The sequence below is a fragment of the Drosophila willistoni genome (genome assembly GCF_018902025.1).
Source record: "Drosophila willistoni isolate 14030-0811.24 chromosome 2R unlocalized genomic scaffold, UCI_dwil_1.1 Seg200, whole genome shotgun sequence".
Classification (NCBI taxonomy): Eukaryota; Metazoa; Arthropoda; class Insecta; order Diptera; family Drosophilidae; genus Drosophila; species Drosophila willistoni.
The window spans coordinates 4529147-4549593 of NW_025814051.1; the positions used below are offsets into that span (position 1 = coordinate 4529147).

Sequence of the window (20447 nt, forward strand, 5' to 3'; positions counted from 1 at the left end):
CGGATTTCCTCCATAACCTCGTCAAGCCCATAACATCCCGACTCCTGGACGACTCTTCCAACTAAGGGACTCCTGGGTTTCCAATTGCCACACGTCGGCTCATACAGATGCAGAGTATGCCATAGTCGTAGCAGTCACAAGATGAGGGTGGATCCACGAATGTTGTTTTGATTTTCATGGTGAGCGTTTGTTGTTCAGTTTCAAACGGACGCTCATCGGCGTAACAACTTGCAAGTCCGGTCTATGTCAATTTAAGTGTTAACGTTTTTTGCACGAGTTTTTTCCTACGTATTTTTCTTCATTGACAAAAACTGAGCTCCCTCTCGTACGTGTGTGTGTGTGTAAGCGCGCGCTTGTGTGTGTGTGTATATCTGTGAGTGTGTGTGTGAGTGAGTGGATGTGTGTGTTAGGTTCTGGCGTTTTTGTATGGTGCAGAATAATTTTTGCAAACATTATGTAAATGCGCAAATTAAAGTTCAATCGGCACTTAAAACTACTTAAATCAAATACAGATTGCCTAGCATTTTCTGTGTGTGTGTTCAACATTCAAAGCAACAGTTTATTCAAAATCATCAACACACACCGACACAGATAACTCAATATTTTAAAAAGAAAGACCGTTAAAAGTTAAATTTTTTTTTAAAAATGGCCCAAACAGCGGCCTCAATGGCGGCCACTAGTGTCGTTGTATTGGATCGGGGAAATAACACAACTTGCACCATTAACTTGCATGGTAAGCGAACAAAACCCAAAACCAAAAACAAAAAAACATAAAGAACACCACCACCAACAATAATAATTAATCATAATTAACCATAAAAGCAAAAACAATAAAAGCAGACGAATTAAACAAAAAAAAAAACGTTTATTTTTGCAATATCTATTTGACGCTTTCAAAAAACAATGTTGTTGGCGTTATTTTTAGCGCATGATTAGCAACCTTTTTTCCGTTTTATTTGTCGTTTAAGCATTTTATAGACTTTCGTTTTAAAGAAGTTTTGTTTTTTTTTTTGAAAGTTAAAAAAAAACTTGTTTTTTGCTTAAAAAACCATTGACGTGTGTATTTTTTTGATTATATTATGTTTATAGCATATTTAGCATATTTTAAGTTTATAGAGACTCGACACAATTTCCATGAATTATCATTGTGAAAACTGATCTATATACTTTATTATAACAATAATAATGGCAATCAAATATCAAAGGATTTGTTATACCTTACGAATAACAAATAAATACAATGCGTTTTTTGTTTAGCCTGACAACCTGATACTCGTATTTATACATATATATGTACATATGTAAATGTTTAATTTAATATGTGTGTTTGTATTTCTAGCATTCTTTTCCAAAAAAAGGATTTTTGAAGTCTGTAATGAAAACTCTGTAGAAAACTCTATTCTATTTAGAAAATAGTTTACAATACAAATTGTCAGGTTTCGGAAAATACAAAATTCAAATCTGTCTATTCTTGAGCAATTTCTCCAAAAGTTGTTCAATTGTGTACCTATTTTGAACTCTTTTTCTTGATCTTTATTTAGATAGGTTTCTTAGATTAAAAACACCTGTGAAAATATATTGAAAACTCTATGATTTCAAAAAATAACATTACAACGTAAAAAGTATTGGCACCTAATCGAAACGCCTTAGACAGAAGTTCGGCTTATGATAAAGCAATAAGACAATCTTAAGATCGTCAAAAATTTGTTTTTAGCCATGTATGTATGTTTGTCTATAGGATAATATGCGCACATACCTATGGAAAACCGTTAAGTTCATTTTCTCTAATAGGACAGAATAAGCGCCTTATTCCTTCGAACCTTATTCAAAGTGAAAGCATAGAATGGAAAATAAATGACGATTATTCTGTCTGACTTGTTTTCCTTTGCAAGATTTGAACTGGCTTTAGTAAAGAAGTTTTTACAAATCTTTTAATTGTGTAAAATCAATTGAAATACGGTGAACTCAAAATTCAATGAATCCTGTTTTGTTATAAAAACGAGATGACATGGAAGCACTATAATAGATTATCTCTTTGTATGATGTTGCTCCAAATTTCTTATGCAAAAAGCTCCTGGTTAAATCAGAAATCGAAAGAAAATAAATATTTTTATGCATTGCTATTTATCTAATATCTAAATTAATATAAATAAATGCCAGCCCGACTCCAAATTATTTGTTACAAATCACTGATCCCTCATGGGTAACTTAAGGTCGACTCAAATTCGATATATCTATTAAACCTTACCGACCTCTAAAGGTTATCAATTTGTTTTATAAACAACCTTGTTGAAATGTTTTCATTTTACTCAATTTTATTTTTATTTTTTGGAGAGCATTCAAAGTGATTGCTTACGTTACTGATTAGGTTGTTCATTTCCATTGTCTTATCTTATCGTTAAAAGATCTAAAAAGAACTTATAATAGTTCTGTCCCCCCCGGAGAGGGGGGTTAAACTATTAGTACGTATGAATGTATGTATAAAATATTATTTTTGCTTAAGCCATCTTACAGCTTCAGTTTCAAAATAGAAATAGGAGCACCTACTCGTTAGAGCACATTTCGATTAGGCGTTATACATATACATATGTATATATGTATGTATGTATGTACCTACATTTGGTATATAATAGAGGTGTATATCTCTCTCTTTATGTACTCAAATGTACTTTCAACAATTACGACTCGACGACGTCGTCGTCGTCGTCTGCTGGATCTGCCCACGTTAGTTTTTCATAGTTGTTTGAGCTACAAAAACATCATATAGGCAAGGAGAGAGTGAGTGGGATAGAGTCAAATGTGTGTGAGAGAGAGAGAGAGACACCGATTTGGCACAAACTTGGCTTACGATCCGACAAGTTTTTTAGTTAAGCTCTAACTGAAACTTCACTTGCTTCTTTTATTTTCATTTTTTTTTGCCATTTATTGCATTCGTGTGTATTTAAATCAAAATCGAAGATGTTGATTTTCGCCCAAAAAACGAACTTTGCCAAATAAAATTAAATAAAACTTTTTTGAGCCTAGCTGACTCTCTGTCTGACTGACTAACTGACTGACTGTCTTTCTCCCCCTCCAGTCAGATTGGTGTGGGGTACACCCACACGCACTTTAACTTTGTTGTGTTTCTCCGTTGTGATACGGAGTCTGAGTGAGTGTGCACCCACCAATTGGCCGTAGGCTATAGTCACAGTCATAGTCTTAACTGTACAAAAGAGCGTTTCCCAGTCAGTCTCCAGTAGGTCTCAGCCAGCCAGTTTACTCACTCACATAGTTACCGGCCTGTTACTTATTGGCTTATATACAAAATAAATCTCTGTACATATGCATTTTGCCCCATGTGGGTTAGTGCCGTTCATAGTCTGCGTCATCTCTGAATCCAAGCTTCATTCATTGATGATTACAATTCAATCAGAGAAAGAGAAATGAAGTTGACCAATACCAGATCAGCTATACTCAAAGACAGGCAATTCTCTAGAGAGAAAGGGAGAAGTAAACTACAATTGCTAAGACTAAATATCCAGCTGGTATTCACTTATAATCTATTGTTACTAATATTAATTATAGTTATGAAACTATCAGTTTGTAATATTTCCACACTTGTGTTTGACCAAGTGCCAAGTAATCTAATAAAAGTATTTGCATCAGTTATTACAACGTTCTATAGTTTTCTGTTTTGTTTCTTTAATATTTTTCAAATAAACTCTAACGCGGAGTTACCAGACTTTCAAAAAACTATCTTCAAATTTGGGTAAGCTCAGAGTGAAGATTCGATTAAACAATAAATGGTTCAGTTAGATGTTTTAGATTAGACTTGAGGTTCTTAAATATAGACTTTGTTAAAATTTATCGATATAAAAGCTAAACAAAATTTTGACACCACGCTATTATGCTATTAAAATATTTTTCATCTATAATTTTGCCAGACCTTAACCGATTTTCGATAGTGATAACTCACTTTAAATCTTTTTTTACAATGAATTGAAATGCAAGCTATCTTTTCAAGCGAGACAAAAAATTACAAAGTTTTTGAAACAAATTCCAATAAACCTTAATTTTATTCTTATTTAAGAAATTTTTGGCGGATTTGGTAAATTTATATCTTTATTTTTAAGTTATAAATTTACCAAATCCGCCAAAAATTAACTAAATAAGAACTTAATGAAATTAATGTTTATTTATCTATCTATCTATTCTATCTTTATTTTTAAGTTAGTATAATGTCGTTCAATCTGCATTAAAATCTCGACTACTACATCATTAATTAACGTAAGATGCCATTTTAAAATGTGCTGAATTGAAATTTAATTGAAATATTTTTTTTTAACAAATTATCATATGTTTTATCAAATAGAAATTACAAACATATCTATATTATACGATGAAAGAGTTTTTTTGACTAATTGTCTTTGCTTTTCGGTCTTATTTTAATTATAAATACCAAGATTTTGTTTTGAAATATTTGCTACGAATATTCATAAAGATTTTAAACCTGCGCTATCATATTTTAAGTTTCACTTAAAAATTCCAATATCCGAACTAACAAATCCTAAATCTTAAGATGAATTAATATATTAATACAAATTTCCTTTCTTTTAATTGACAGGCGCCACAGTTGTCTCGTGGAGGGTTAACAATCAGGAGCAGTTATTTGTCAGGTAAGTTAAATTAAAGAGCATTAGCCATAAAGGCTAATATCGAAATGCGTTATAAGCATATAACGTATACGCCACATTGGCCATGCAAGCACAAGGGCCTTAAAGCTGGGAAAAAACTATAGCAGGGCAAGCCTACGGTATGCGTTTTGGGTCGTGCAACCTAAAAAGTGATTTGCAAAAGTTTTCCAACACACAAGAGCAGAGAACTACTGGCCACAAAGCTGGCGAGTAGTACTGATGGTTTTGGGGGGGTAAAGAACTTGGTGGGAGGGTACGAGAACGAAGCAACCTTAGCCATTCTGTTTGGCGGCAAAATGTTTTTGTATGACACCCAACAAAAAACACGTCGGGACCGAGCGGCGGCCCCAACAACACGTCGAACCAACGAACCGAACCCAAAACCCAGAAGCAGAGTCAGGAGGGGTATGGAGTAGGAGCGCAGGGGAAGACCGAGGATGAGCAAAAAGAGAGTGTAGTGTATATATACATATACAGAGGGCCGCTGCACTTGCGTTCAAACAGTGGACAGACAGGCCAACAGCCAACGAGCCAACCAGCCCGCCAGTCAGCCAGCCAGCCCATTGATGTCCACTTTTTTCGCACTGTTGCTGCCTACGTTGGTTCTCCGTCTCCTTTCTTTTTGTCCTCTCTTCTGTTTGCCCTCCTCATTGGGACAAAACAATGTGCAAGTTTTTATGAATGGAGTTGCGAGTTTTTCTCTCATTTTGGTTCTTGTTTTTTTTTTTTTTGGTTTTGGCGCGCCAACCTTAGGATCGATAAATCCCCACTACATTGGACTGCCATGTTAGGTTTTTGGCACAGTGGTGCAAGAATACTCGAAAAAAAACCACATTTCTTCTTCACATTGTCTTGGCCCACACACACACACAGAGTTGCTGGAAGAGGGTGCCTCTCCATCATCCATCTTCCATTGCCCCTTGGCTTCTTCTTCTCTCCTGTGGTTCTTTTTTTTGCGGCATTTGGAAACCCACTAAAAACCGCTTACCAATTGGAAATGCAAGTCAAAAACCTAGACATGCCAGCCACGTTTATATGAAAAAGGCAAAAAGGATGAAGTTGAAACTAAATAAATTAGTTAAAAGTTAAAGAAGAGAAACATCTACACAAATTGTACAACAAAACGCTAAAGATTCATTTATATTTAGAAATATTCTATAAACGTGAAACCTTACAAAATATAGCAAAACTTTTAATCATTCCCTGTGTTATTTTAGTTTAAATTATAATACAATTCGTCTTGCTATCTGACTATGCCAAGTAGTTAATCTCTTAGTTTTTTAGCTACATTAGCAATTTGTTTTAAGCTTCCAGTTAATGTATACAAGTATATAAAGATCACTCTAGTTCTAATTATCCTCTTTTAATATCATCGTTTTCCTAAAACCAAGTTCATTAATTAAATTTTTTGATATTGGTGGTATTGAAAAGTAAATCAAGTTCATTTATAAAACTTTTTGAAATTGTTGATTTTTGCTTCTAAAAAGAAACTTTTCAAATATTAACTTGAAAACTTATTATTACAAAATCTGAAATTTTCGAATTCATGATTTGGTAATCCGGTACTGTCATTTTTGAAGTCTTCAATTTGTTTTTAAAGACAATCTTCAATCTTCTTTTGTTCAAGGATGGATATATTCAATAATATATCCCAATTTATTTACAAATAAAATTTTTTGAAGAATACTTTCACTCCACTACTTTTGAAAAAACTTATTTTTACCTGAAGATCTGCAATTTTAAAAATTAATTTTAAGATTTTTCCAATATATTGGTAGAATTTCGTAAATTTTCTAATTTTAAACTAAATTGAAAACGCAATTTACACTTTTTTAATGTTGCCAACAGTAGTTTCAATTCCAATCCTTGGAAATTTGCTTAATGAGTTTCTGAAATGAAATAGAAATTTAATAACACATATGTTTTCTGTCGCATAAATGTCAAATAGTTGTTTTCGAACCACATTTCTTAACATTTTAAAAGGTCATCTATATCTCGGCTTAAAAGAAAGCTATTCTAGAGATTTTAAAATTTTTTTATTTATTTTCATTTAGAAAACTCTTTTTGTTTTTAAAATTACGCATTTTCGAAAAAAATGAAACGAATATCTTAATTAAAGTTCACTTTGTTAGACTGGTAAACAGAATTATTAATGACAATTGCTCTGACAGATGCGATCCACAACAGATTGGCGGACAGTGAAAAGAAAAGACGGAGATGGACAGAATTTACAAATGATGCACACACAAACACACACACACACACAGAGGAACTAAAGTAGCATCTTTAGAGAACTTCCATTCCCGCCTTTTGATGGATGCGGCGGCAAATTAGCGCAGAAGGAGAAATCCAAACCAAAGCAGAGAAAGGCAAAAAAAAAGGGCAAACATTTTGCCAGACACTTTTTTTTAGTTTGCTTTCATACTTATATACATATGTATATTTTGTTGTTGTTTATGCCATTTGAGAATTTCTAAATGTCTGGAAGAGTTTTTATGCCTGGAAATATATATTTGTCAAGAATACCGAATTAATCGAGTCTCTGTGCTCTGTTTATTCTCTTGCAGTAAACTGGCCTCATTTGATGGCAAGAAGGCGATACGAGGTGGCATACCCTTTGTGTTTCGTAAGTTAAAAAAAAAGATATATACAAAAGGACAGAAGATATTCCTTATATATATGTGCATTGCAGCTCAATTTGGTGCCTGGTCCTTTGGTCCACAACATGGATTTGCCCGTATCACACGTTGGCATTTGGAAAGGGCGCCAGAGCGTCTACACAATGGTGATGTGGAGGCCATATTCTCGCTAATGGATAATGAATTTACCCGCTCCATTTGGAATTATCAGTAAGCTTCTTAGAATGCCTTACTCTTTTTTCATAGCTTTACTAAGTTTTCAAACTTTTTTGGTAGATTCCGCATTACCTATCGTCTTATATTACGCGAAAAGGAACTACATTTTCACATTGGCGTCTACAATCCTAGCAAGGAATTAAGTTTTACCTTCAATATGCTGCTCCATACCTATTTGAAGGTGCCCGATGTACGAAGATGTCAGATAACTGGCCTGCAAGGCTGCCATTTCATTGATAAGACCCGCGAGAATGCCTTATATCAGGAGGGCAGGGAAGTTGTCACAGTAAATGAGTGGACCGATAGAATCTATCAGCATACACCGCAAGAGCATGTGATAACCAATGTGGTATCCGGACGCAAGATGAGACTGCATAAATACAATTTTCCAGACACAGGTAAATATAGAGTCGTCTTGCGTTATAGCTATCATGATCTGGTTTCTTATAGTTATCTGGAATCCCTGGATTGATCGTTCGCGCGAAATGAGCGATTTTGGTGATGATGAGTTTCCCAATATGTTGTGCGTAGAGGCGGGCAATGTTAGTTCTCCCGTCATCCTCTTACCGGGCACAGCTTTTGAGGCCAGTCAGATTCTACAGGTTGGTATACAAATAATGTGATTAATCAATTATCTAACTGTTTGTCCTTGTCACAGCAATTCAAGTGCCCATTTGATTTAGTAGCCATGACCCAAAATAAGAAATTTATGTTTATATAAAACAAATGTTATAAAATGTTGCATTTCTATTCTCTATCAAATATCAGATCATCATCGAGGGTAATGTGAGTCGTAAGACTAAACGGAATCGCTAGCGTTTAAAGAATCGGAACCCATTGAGGTAAACCGATTCGCCCACAACAAAAAAAAAAAAAAGAGAAGCAAAGAAGAAAAAAAAACACGCACACACACCACACACAACAAAAAAGAGAACGAGATTTGGATGGATGGAGCGACAGATGATGGGAAAAGGGGCTAAATACATATGCTCTGGTTTGGTTGTTTATTCCGGCTCGGATGATTTTTTAGACTCTAAATGTACAATTTTTAAGTAATAGTAATTCTAATCCTAAACCCCCCTCCCTCTAGCAAGAAAAATCAAATTAAAAACTAAACTAATGTGACACACATAAATAATAATTAAATTGTATACGATAAACGATACGATCGATAAATTTATATATATATATAATATATAGCTGTCTTAAACTAGTTTAAATCTGTGTGTGTAAATTATATGTACTAAACAAAAAAAAAAGAAAGGGAAATTCACCACATTTAATTAATATTGCAATAAAAACAACTATTATTATTTAAAGGTATCATGATCTTCTATTCGGGGATGTCCCACAGGAATAACATATTCCCAGATCAGATATATTAAATCGCTTATATTTGCCATTATATGCTGTTTCGCTGTGGAATGCCGCCTCTATTTATTGTAGAAAAGGGAATATATTAAGATTAAATAATTAGTATTAATATACCTATTAGATAGTTTACCTCATAGGGTCCATGCGGAGGCACTGGGGATACTAACTGCAGGATAACAAAGGCCAAGATAAATGACAAAATGGAAACCCGCATCGACAACATTCTAAACTCTAGCAAAATAACTATTAAACTGAGCACATTGAGCAGAAACTTTTAATCGAAAACTGTTGGCAAAATAACTGCAGATGTAGGAAATATATTTTTACTTGTAAAACAAATGTTTATCCAGTAACATGGAAAATTGGAATCGATCTAATAAACACTCACAGTCGAGTAAAGCAAACTTGATTAGGAAAAGTAATTCTAGATGCAACCTAATTCTTGAAAAACATATTAAGTTGAGATGAAAATGAGATGAAAATTAACGACTGATTTTTAAAATATATTTGAACTATTATTGTAAAAAATTATTTCAAAATTTATTGAACATGTATATAAACAAAGTATACCACTCAACATTTTATAAAGTTTCTGGTTCTATTCCAAGCTGTTTCGAGTCCTGTTTCAGATTAAGTGATAAGGTTGGTAAAAATTATTGTTAAATTTTTTTTGTAGCTTAATTTATGTTTTTGGAATATTGGGAATATCGTTCTTGTTCTGACTTCATTAAAAATAAATAATTTTGTGTACTTTTTTATTGTTTTACACATTAAGCAAAAGAAAATTTAAAAAAAAAAACAATTTTACGCTTTCAAAGCGCCGCTCTTTGGTCGAAAAAGAATCTCAATAAACTGAATGTGGTCAGGACCAGAATTACATCTATGCTGAATCTAGAGCTTAAGCTTTAATTTCAGGTGATCCTGCTTCGAGTTATCCTTGCCGCCAACCCTTTTTTGGGTTAACTTTACAGGTCGAAAACTTACAAAACAGCCAAAGTTCAATAATTCCTTTTGTTTTCAAATGATAATCTTTTTAAAAAGGGTCCACAAAACAGGCTTCCTACCAAGAATACCCCCTTAAGTGCTAACTAATGCAGTAGGTATTCCCTCAACAATCAGAGCTTAATTTAAAATCTTGAAATTTATATAATCACTAAATATCAAAACAAACTAATGCCATCTATAATAATATAATGTTTAACGCAATTAAAATACCCATCATAGAAATTACACTTAGACTTAAGTTTATTAAATTGTTTGTTTCGTTTTACTTAGATTAGGGTGTTCTTTACATACATAGTATTACATATATATCTATATATTTATATATATAAATTAGGCATTTTTAGAATGTATCCTAAACGCAGTGGTTCTTTTTCGCGAAATTGAGCCAAATGGTCTTAGTTAAGAGTGCCTGATTTGGGGGTTTTCACTATAAATTTTGGATTATAAAACATAGCACACTTGGTTTTTTGTTTGTTTTTGCTTGGTTTTTTCGGTTATTTTCATTTTTGAGTTGACTATATATGCATGTATAAATATAAATTTCTTAAAGATCGAATGATATTGCAGGGATAGTAATAATGTTTGGTGTGCAGCCGGTTAATGAGAAAAGAACAAAGGGCGAAAGCTTCCTTCTTAATGGTAGTAATCAAATTATTATTCTTTTTTACTTTTGGCTTAGTCAATTTTAACAGCTCCATAGATTCGCAAAATAAATACATATGCAGCAAAGAAGCCAATCGACCCGGTCAATAGCCAGAAAGTTAGCACCATGAGGCCTAATAAATACAAATATTAATAAACTTTTTACTTCAATTCAAATTGTAATTGAACTTACCTGTATAGCCCAAATAAAGCAGAGTGGGTATAAATTCAGTTATTTCGAGTTTGGTAAAGAAATAGAATATACTATAAAAGAGTACATAGACAGCTGAGCCGCCCGATACAATAAAACTGCGCCACCACCAACGATAATCCTGAAAAATCACAAAAAGTTGTTTAATTATATAGATCTTGTTTCTTGTCTTAATGTACTTATAATAATAATCAAATCAGAATTGTAAACTTACCTCGCCGCATAGCTGAAAGTATGTCATAACTATAGAGATCTGCGCACAGCTTACAACCAAAATGCAAAACACCAAAAACAGAAAACCAAATAAATAATAAAACTGATTCTGCCAAATGGCCGTAAAAACAAAGAAAAGCTCAATAAAGACGGCGCCAAAAGGTAAAATTCCAGCCATCAGAGTGCTATAGGTTAAAAAGAATGATATTTAGTTTACATCCAACCAAGAGATACAAGCACTCAAAACTCACCTTAGAACAGCATTCATATACCAATGCTGGGCTGGCACTTGACGTGGAATCATATTAGTGCGCACTGGATGCTGATAGGGTTGGGTGCGATAGCCCAGATAGAAACCGAAATAAACCAGTGGCACAGAAATGCCAAACCAGAGCAGAAGCAAAGAGATCATAGTTGTAAATGGCACAGCGCCACTCGAAGATTTATCCCAAATGAAGAAGTTTAAAAAGAAGCCGGTTCTAAAAGTGAGGGAGAGCAATTAGTAACGAAGAATAATAACCAAATTTTAAAAGTATTAAACTTACCCAAACACGATGCCCGGATAAAGCGTGGCCGTAAGGAATGCTGCTCTTTTCCATTCCCTACCCTTCATGGTTTTATAAAGACGAGCCGCTTGATAGCCCGCAATGGCGCCCATAAAGACATACATGAATATACCCGAGGTCATGAGAGCACCACGGGAAGAGGGCGAAAGCATGCCCAACATGGCAAAGAATATGGTAATCAATGCCATGAAGAATATTTGAATGCCACTGCCAATGATGGCCGAGAAGAGACGAGTATTTTTTGGTGGTCTGAATACATCACCGTGCACTAGTTTCCAGCCAGTCTCCTCCAAAGTATCCTCGATATTATCATCGGTGTTATAGCGAGCAATGTCTCGGCGCAGAGTTCTGATCATGATCATGGTCAAAATGCCAGACAGGAAGAAGACAACAACTAGTGAATTTATAATACTGAACCAATGGATCTGTACATCTCGCATGCCCAAATAGATGTCCCAGCGTGAGGCCCAACTGACTTTGGAAGCCTTCCACTCCACCGAATAGGTGAAATACAACTGTGTTTCACCATTGGGATTGACTAGCTGCGGACGCGCCGAATCGGGAAAATTGCAAGTATCCCCATCGAATTTTAATTCCTTGTGATTCACTGAGCCAGTCTCTACCTCGAAACCGACTACACGATATTTGTCCTTGGAGTGCATATGATAGGAGAGAATGAATTTTAAGTGATTGTTGATATAGATGTTATCACCATCGACTTGACCCAAACGATAGCCGTGCTCATAGGTCACTTCAGATGGATTATTGATATTAACAATGCGCGTGGCCACTGGTAAATTATCCACCAGCAAATGAACAAAGTATTCATGTTGAATGCGCTCTGCCACTAGAGCGGAATCCTCCTTACTCCAATTGAGGGGAAGGTCCTTCTTATTACACAGGAGACGGCAATTCACTTGCTGATTCATGCGCAATTCGTAGGGAGTATTGACAATGCGATCACCGCGTAAAACCTCACCCAGGTTTTCTGATTTGAAGATGAGGGTCCCATTCTTGGGATAACAAAATTTCAATGAATAATATTGATATGGCAATTGTGTTCGACTGCTGGTCATTTTGACGGCCTTGACATCGATTTTTTGATCCTGTACAAATTCAACCGGCGCCACGCCGGGTACATAGAAGCCATCGCTTATATGGCCAATCAGGACGAGAAGGAGCAGTAGCAACCATAGCCTAGCCAAGGCCATATGCTAAAATAAAAACAAAACAAATGATAAAACGAATATTGATATAATTTTATTCTTATTCTGATTGCGTGTCCCTTTTTTTGAGACTCTCAATACTGTGATCAAAATTTTAAGCCAATACCAAGTGATTTTCATTCTTGACCACAGTGTGACTCACCTGCATGTTTTTGGTTTCGTTGTTTAAGCCTAAAAAGTTAATCACTAAATATAATATTTACTACAAATTTCTAATTAAATGAATGAATGATTTTTTTTCCTTTGCGTTTCCTTTGCGCTGGCAAATCTTCAGACGTTCAGTGTTGGATAGTGTATGTTGATTTGTAGTGCTGGAATACATGTTCGTGAACATTAGAGATGGGTGAATTTTCAAAGTTGTTTTTAAGTTATTATTAATTTTACAAAATTAATAAATAAGTTTAAGTAAAATTAGGTATCAGCACGTTTTGAATACTTATAACTTATTATAGTTTAAAGAGTTTTCAAGGGGAAAACTTAATTCGAAATTAAATTTTCATACCTCCGAAACTATCGATATATGCTTACTTTTTACCTGTCCGCCCACCATCGATTGTTGAACACCTGTCCGTCTCAATTTGGTCACACTCTACCTTGAGTCAAAAAATTTATTAAGGAAAAACATACACACACACAGACAACAAATATGTGTCTCAAATAGGAATTAATTTTTAGTAAATATCTTCATAGTCTTTTTAACTAAAGTTTAAAAATTTGAAGTGCAACAAATTGGAAATTGTGTGTGTTTTTGTCTTTGAGTTAAATTTTTTTGTGTTCTAAAATTTCATTTGTCCTTCTGTTCTTTGTTATCATTGCTGCTGCTGGTGTTGTTGTTGTTGGTGGTGGTGGTGTGCCACTTGTGCAAGGACAGAAAAGGCGCAACAATTTTGACTCGTCCCTCCTTCCATTCAGTTGCAAAGCACTGGAGGAAAATCAATAAATAGCAAAAAGAGCATTGTTGTTATTGTGTATGTATGTAGGTGTTAGTGCTTGCTGTGCATGTGTAAGTGTCTGTGCTTGTGTGTGTGTCTATGTGTATAGAAATGTGTGGGTACTTAACTTTCTTTTTCTAGGGCCCCCAAAAACAGTTGAACACGAACGCAGCAGCAAGTCGCTGAGCAAGATAAAGGGACAAACAGTTGAAAAAAAAGAAAAGAGAAGTGAAAAGAAAAGAAACTAAAAACGTTGCATTTAATATATTATGGACAACGCTGGCGGCGGTGGCAGCGGCGGAGGCGATGATAGCGACAACGATGTGGTCACCGATTTTTTAAACTCAAATTGCAACGATATACAACAAGCAGCCACCTCCGCTTCCTCCAATTCCTCTTCTTCTGCCACTACAACTACAACAACAACAACGACGCCTCCACGGGTCACTGTAGAAAGCCAAAACTATTGTATACCTGTTATTAACGCTCCTGTCGCTCCATCTGCAGCATCTGGTCCTCCATTGGGATTGGCTGCATCTTTAAACAACAACAACAATAATAGTAATAGTAGCAGCAACAATATCAACAACAATAACAACAACATGATACCTATCATCAATGTGACACCACACAGTCCCGCTTCGGCGTCCAAGTATAATAACATCTTCGAGGACACCTTAAGTCAATTGCAAAATATACGTGAAACAGTTGTCCAAATGAAAAACTCCTCGTCGAGTCAACACCAACAGGAGGGCCTATCTCAGACTTATGGTCTACTAAATGCAGCAATACTTAGCACCTCTTTACCAGATCTAAGTGCTGGTGTCAATGGTTCTGCTGCCGGTGTGGGCGGTGGAGGCAATTCATCATCTCTTTACCATCCCCACTATGCCATGTGGTCGTCGACGGCACCACAACAGTGTCTACTACTGCATACCGATCGCCGGAAATCATGGACAGCTGTGGATGATGCCAGCGCTGGCGGAGATTGCACCAATAAAAGCGTTAGCCTCTCCAGCTTGGATAGCGAAGAGCAGGAGACCATAAGGGTCACAGAGCAGAGACGTCGTTCGGCTAGAAATAGTACTGGAGGTGAGTTTAATTACTGAATAGATATATTATTAAAGTAAATACTAAAATAAGCTTCTTACTTTTGTATACCTTCAAATGATTTTACTTTCGGGTCATATTAACAAAGGGAAGATAAACCCCTTAGTACATTGGATCAAATATATTTCCTTATCTCTGAAATTTTGTACTTCTTCTGGCTTCCATATAATGGAAGATCAGTTGCTTCCTCTGAAATTGCTTTATTAAATTTAAATATTTACTTTGTTTCTAGTATATGCCCAAAACGTAGGTCAAGATTTATGACGATAGATAGATAACTTCACGCCAATTAAAACAGAACTTTGTTTTCACTCACTAGTTAGCCGTATGCCTAGATTCTTATAAGTTATAATAGATGGAATACAGTTGTATCTGGTCTGCCTCGGCCTTGCAGCTCCAACCAGTTAGATTAAACCAGCGCAGGACCTTTAACAATCCAAAATCCTAGATATAAAAACACTTAAACACTGATTTTCTACGAAAATTTGCCAAATATCGACGTTTTAATGCTAAGTGCAAAACTGAAAATTACACATTTTTTGTCTTGTTCAAAAAATATTACTTGATAATTAGCTCGAGAAATATTTAATAAAAATTGAATTTAAAAGCACAATGAGATATGACTTTCGAAAATCGGTTAAAATTTGGATACTGAGTAATGTTAAAAGTTTTCAAAAATTAGACATTATTTCAAGTTAAACTTTTGATCAATTTACCGATTTCACTCACAAATTTATTTTCATAAATGAATGAACATTGAAGCAACTTTTCAGTGATTATGCCTCTTTTAACAGCGCTCTGATAGCATTTGCTTATTCTGCTATATGGCTGATCCTGTATAAAGCTCAGCCGGTAAGATAGTTTTAAGATATAATTGATATTGGCCAGAACAATTCTTCGATATGCTTCAAAATGCTCTTTAATGGAGGATGGGATGTGCTGGTTTAGGGATTTGTTTCAAGATCAAATTCTAGCTAGTTAGTTCACCTTTTATCTTATTTATTTGGTTCTAAGCTGAAATCGGAGATTGAGATCGTTGGTATATAATAATTGATCGTACAATTAATTATTTTTGATAGCTTTGAAATAGGTTGTCTCTTGATTAAAAAAAAGTATTGTAATATAAATAAGCTATACAAGCTTTATTATGACAATCTATCATAAAGAAAAATTTCCAAGAACTGCCTTTTGTCCCTATAAATTATGAATTGTAAACCAATTTAATAAGCTTTCCAAGAAATTGGTAGGGGATATGGTCTGAAGTAATTTTTGATTACGATAAGAAATTCCACAAAAGCCCCTACGTTATCTGGCTAAGAGAGAGAGAGAGAAAAAGATTGGCATTGGCCGTAGTTGTTTTTGTCTAGCCAACTGTGTGTATATATAATATGAATCGAAATTGAACAAAAATTGTATTGATAAAGATACGTAAGACTAACTAAAGTCATCCATATAACTACCATTATTTTTTCCAGGCATTTCAACCCACTCACTGAACGAGGCGGAATTGGCTCGCGATTTCGAACGTATTGCGGTCAAACGAAGTTTAGCCACAGAGATTATCAGTCGAATACCATTGCAAAAGAGCATATCCACCTCATCAATAATTGCCAAGGAAGATATCAAGGCTATAGCACGTCATTTGACCGACAGCGAGGATGAGAATCAAAGTCTATTGCGTTCCCATGCCAAAATCGAGGTCTATGATAATGTAGAGAAGCGACCGAAACGCGGTTCGTTATTCTTTCGCAAAAAGAAACCCAAAGCCAAGACGAAGAGTCTGGTCAGTGGCCAGCAATTGAGTCCATGTGATGTGTGTGGAGCGAATATAACATTAGCACAGATCAAGGAACACCATTTGGAGTGTAAAGTGAGAAAAATGAATGCAGGAACTGCCGGTGGACAGGATTACTATGATGGGCCAGATGCCTTGACCCTAAGCAATACCGAAGATCAACCTCTGATACGTTCTGAATTGCAATTTCTCAATGATCCACCAATTGAAGCTCAAGATTTGGGTGCAGATCCTGCCTTGGGTATTGTACTGAAAGAGCATGACTCTTGGACTCCCGGAGTACCGAAGGAGTTGTTAAAATCTCTCAAGGAATTGCAAATTAAACGGCAAGAGCATATCTATGAATTCATAATGACAGAGAAACATCATTGCCAGACATTGATTGTTATGCAAAAGGTATTCGTTGAGAGTTTGGAGAGATATTTCCCATCACTGAACTTGAACAAAATGTTTCCACGTCTCCAACAATTGACTGACCTTCATACCTGTTTTCTACGCCACCTGAGACAAAAGCAACGCGAACAACCCATTGTGGACAGTATAGCCGACATTCTACTTGATTTCTTCTCTTTGGAGCAGGCACAATGTTTGCGCTTGGCCTATGGCGAATTCTGTGCCAATCATCGCAGCGCACTGGAGCAATTTAAACTTTGCCTGGCCGAGCCAAGTTTTAGTGAATGGTATAAACATTGTTTGCAGAATCCGTTGCTAAAAAAGAAGGGTATACCGGAGTGCATATTATTTGTGACGCAGCGTCTAACCAAATATCCTTTGCTCATTGAACCATTACTCAAGAGTGCCCGGGATAATAAGCTAGAGACGGATAAGTTGCAACATGCTTTGAATCTGGTGAAATCTCTGCTTGTCGATGTGGATGCCTGTGTGGCTGAAAAGGAATTGAGGGAACGGCAATTGGATATCTATGCCCGTGTGGATGCAAAATCGTTTGCCATCTACAAGAATAAACCATTCCGTAAAACCGAATTGGGTGTTGAGTCGCGGCGTCGTCTAAAATTTGATGGCCTAGCTACACTTATGCAGGGACGGGCCAAAACCCAATTAGTCCTGGTTGTGGTCCTCACAGATTGCCTTTGCTTTCTCAGCGAGAATTCGGCCCACAATAAGTATACCTTCTTTACACCTGAACACAAGGCTGGTGTGGTGCCGCTGCAAAAGTTATTAATACGCGATAAAGCGGGCACCGAATCCCGAGGTATCTATATAATTAGTTCCAATCCCGATTTTCCGGAAATGTATGAACTGAAAGTACAAACGCCCAAAGATAAGAATACATGGATACAGAGTATTCGGCAAGCGGTTCTCGATTGCCCGGCCACGGACATAATCGAGGCTGAAGATTTAACAGCTGAGGAAAAGCTTCGTATTGGCGTAAACAAACGGGAGACAATCGAGAAGATGCGTCAAAAAGATATCGAACAGGCATTGCTGCTCGAAGAGAAGCTGATGCTGCAATTGAATCTGCTTAAGGAGCAACAACCCTTTGTTGGTGCTGGTGATGTGTCTACCACCGCCAGTACTAATGGATCTGCGGCAAATTTCCTTGCTGCCTTTGGTTCGTACAAGGATCTAGTAACAGCCGATTGCGATACCAATGAATTGTGGCGACGAGTTTTGAACACTGTGCAAGATATTAGCCAATTGGCGGCCACAGTGTATTCAGCGGCCACTGGATTGCCGGTTAATCGCTCCATCAACTCCATGGGTGATAAACCATGCGAACAGTATGCATCACCCACATTACCCAAGCGAGCCGAAACTTTTGCCGGTTTCGATGAGAAACGTGGCAAATTGGGTTCGAAATTGGTGCTCACACCACGCCTACAAGAGCTCGAGGAGAAGAAAGAGATTAAAGTCAATAATACCAATAGCAATGCGGAATCAATATCAACAGCGGCAGCAACAGCACCACCTCATCTCGAATCGAATTATGCTGTGCTCCAGGTGTCGCATCATTTGCATACATTGCTATGCATTATTTACCAACAGATGACCACGATACAGAGTTTGCAATTGCAATTGGCATTATATCGGGAGAGTCCACGTACCACAGCCTACACGCACAAGGATCAATTGGAGGAATTGCGTAATCTACAGGATAAATTGCAAGCGGAGAAGACCGCTTGGCAGCGTCAAAAGCAACAGCAGCAAGACGAACTGGCCGAATCGAAGGCCCAGCAATTGCAATTGCAGCAAACGATTAAAGCCGAACAAGAGGATATACGTCAACAGAGGGAGCAACTCTATCGCAAAATGGAATTGTTATCCAGTCAGGGATTATTATTGTCACCGAGTACTCCATTGCCGCCAGTGGCGATGGCCCATTCACCCATAACGCCAGCCGATGAGGATGATGGAGGACACATTGCAGCTGGAGTTGGAGCAGTGGGAGGAGGCGGAGGAGCAACTGGTGTTCCCACACCGACACCAAGTATTGCTGGCACTGTGGATCGTCGCAAAGAGAAATGGCTAAGTGGTTCGAGCAATTGCAAAACACCGCCTGTTAATTTACTAAGCGCCACAAATGCTCCCAAAACTAATGTCACTTTGGTCAAGCAAAAGTTACCCATGAAACTATCATCACTGTCCTCTGCCTCATCTTCCTCGGCAGGGAGTGGAACACGTGTGGATAAATCTGCAAGCTTCAATAATGCGATACCAGCTGGAAATCCAGGGACTGCTGGTACAACGGGTATACAGCAATTATTTCCTCTTAAATTGGCCGATAAGCGACATGCCACTGGCACTACGGTGACATCGACTAGTGCCTCCTCCTCTGCCACCAACGCCATGGTGCCGCAGCATTCTCGCACTGGTAGCTCTCCGGCTATTATTCAGCAGACAACAACAACCACAACGACAACATCGGCCACTCCGACAACAAATATAGCTCGAGCTGAATCCGCCCATTATACCACCACACAACGTACGCCCACAAGTAGTCGTGGTCCAACTGGATCCCGACAAGGTGTCGGTGGAGTCGGAATGGCACCACGCGCCAAACCCGAAGAGGAGGAAATCTATTTCTGACGCAAATTCACACCAGAAGTAGAAATCTAAACAGAATAACAACAACAAAAAAAAACCCAAATTCGTAATGTTTACCAAGACTTTTAGACATTTCATTTTTCTCTCTCTGTTTTTTTCTTCTAATCATATATGTATGTATGTCCAAATCTAACTTAATCAGTCTTACAATCGAACATCTTATATATATTTATATATGTATAGAGAGATGTCCAGTATTATAAATCGGAATTGAGTAGACAAACTCTACCGACAAAAAAAGAAAACATTCTCCAAATTGCTGTCAAAATAAAACCGAATGCATCTCAATATATACCGATAACTGTCCATTCCAGCTAATGCTTTTATAATCTGTGTATTAAGTTTAAGTATAAAACAGAAAAAAATTGCATCTCAAACTGCAAAACTTGACTTATCTATTTATCAATGTGTGGAAACTTAATTATTTATTTATGTACTTTCTTCTATATATATACAAAACAACTTTACTTACATGCAGATTATATTTTTATAGTTTTTAGAAGCAATCGACTTATTAACGAATTTTTATATCTTCCAAAAAAACAAATGCAATTATAAAATGTTGAATTTATAAGCATAATATATGTACATTTCTTATCTATAAGAACCATACAACAACGCTATATATATATATATATATATATATTTATACATATTTATATATATGTTTGCATTTTATGTTAACCAATTGTGTTTAAACAGGATCCAACCTCGTTACATGCATATATTGCTAAAATACATAAGCTTTAAATCACAAAAAGAAAAAGAAAATTGAATTT

At 36.3% G+C, this 20447-nt stretch overlaps 3 protein-coding genes across 4 annotated transcripts; 2 read left to right on the plus strand and 1 right to left on the minus strand.

Annotated features, from left to right (window-relative positions):
- Positions 1-217: 217 nt before the first annotated feature.
- Positions 218-8748, plus strand: LOC6643686 (glucose-6-phosphate 1-epimerase). Of its 2 annotated transcripts, none has more exons than XM_023176409.2 (7): positions 218-733; positions 4604-4655; positions 7241-7299; positions 7366-7522; positions 7589-7926; positions 7979-8130; positions 8187-8290. In XM_023176409.2, exons 1-7 carry the CDS (start codon positions 646-648, stop codon positions 8247-8249), a joined length of 909 nt encoding a protein of 302 aa, XP_023032177.1. In that variant the 5' UTR covers positions 218-645; the 3' UTR covers positions 8250-8290. The 2 variants fall into 2 exon arrangements, with proteins under 2 accessions (XP_023032177.1, XP_002066260.1); XM_002066224.4 differs by lacking the exon at positions 8187-8290 and adding an exon at positions 8297-8748 and having other exon boundaries at positions 219-733.
- Positions 8749-10129: 1381 nt separating this feature from the next.
- LOC6643576 (transmembrane 9 superfamily member 4) lies at positions 10130-13059 on the minus strand. Its single transcript, XM_002066225.4, has 6 exons — positions 12908-13059; positions 11519-12753; positions 11225-11452; positions 10975-11158; positions 10743-10881; positions 10130-10683 (listed from the first exon to the last, which is right to left on the minus strand). The coding sequence occupies exons 1-6, from the start codon at positions 12911-12913 to the stop codon at positions 10583-10585; spliced, it is 1893 nt and encodes a 630-aa protein (XP_002066261.1). The 5' UTR covers positions 12914-13059; the 3' UTR covers positions 10130-10582.
- A 487-nt stretch (positions 13060-13546) lies between these two features.
- On the plus strand, positions 13547-20053 carry LOC6643577 (rho guanine nucleotide exchange factor 18). Its single transcript, XM_023176383.2, has 3 exons — positions 13547-13768; positions 13839-14789; positions 16283-20053. Exons 2-3 carry the CDS (start codon positions 13967-13969, stop codon positions 19648-19650), a joined length of 4191 nt encoding a protein of 1396 aa, XP_023032151.1. The 5' UTR covers positions 13547-13768; positions 13839-13966; the 3' UTR covers positions 19651-20053.
- Positions 20054-20447: the final 394 nt, after the last annotated feature.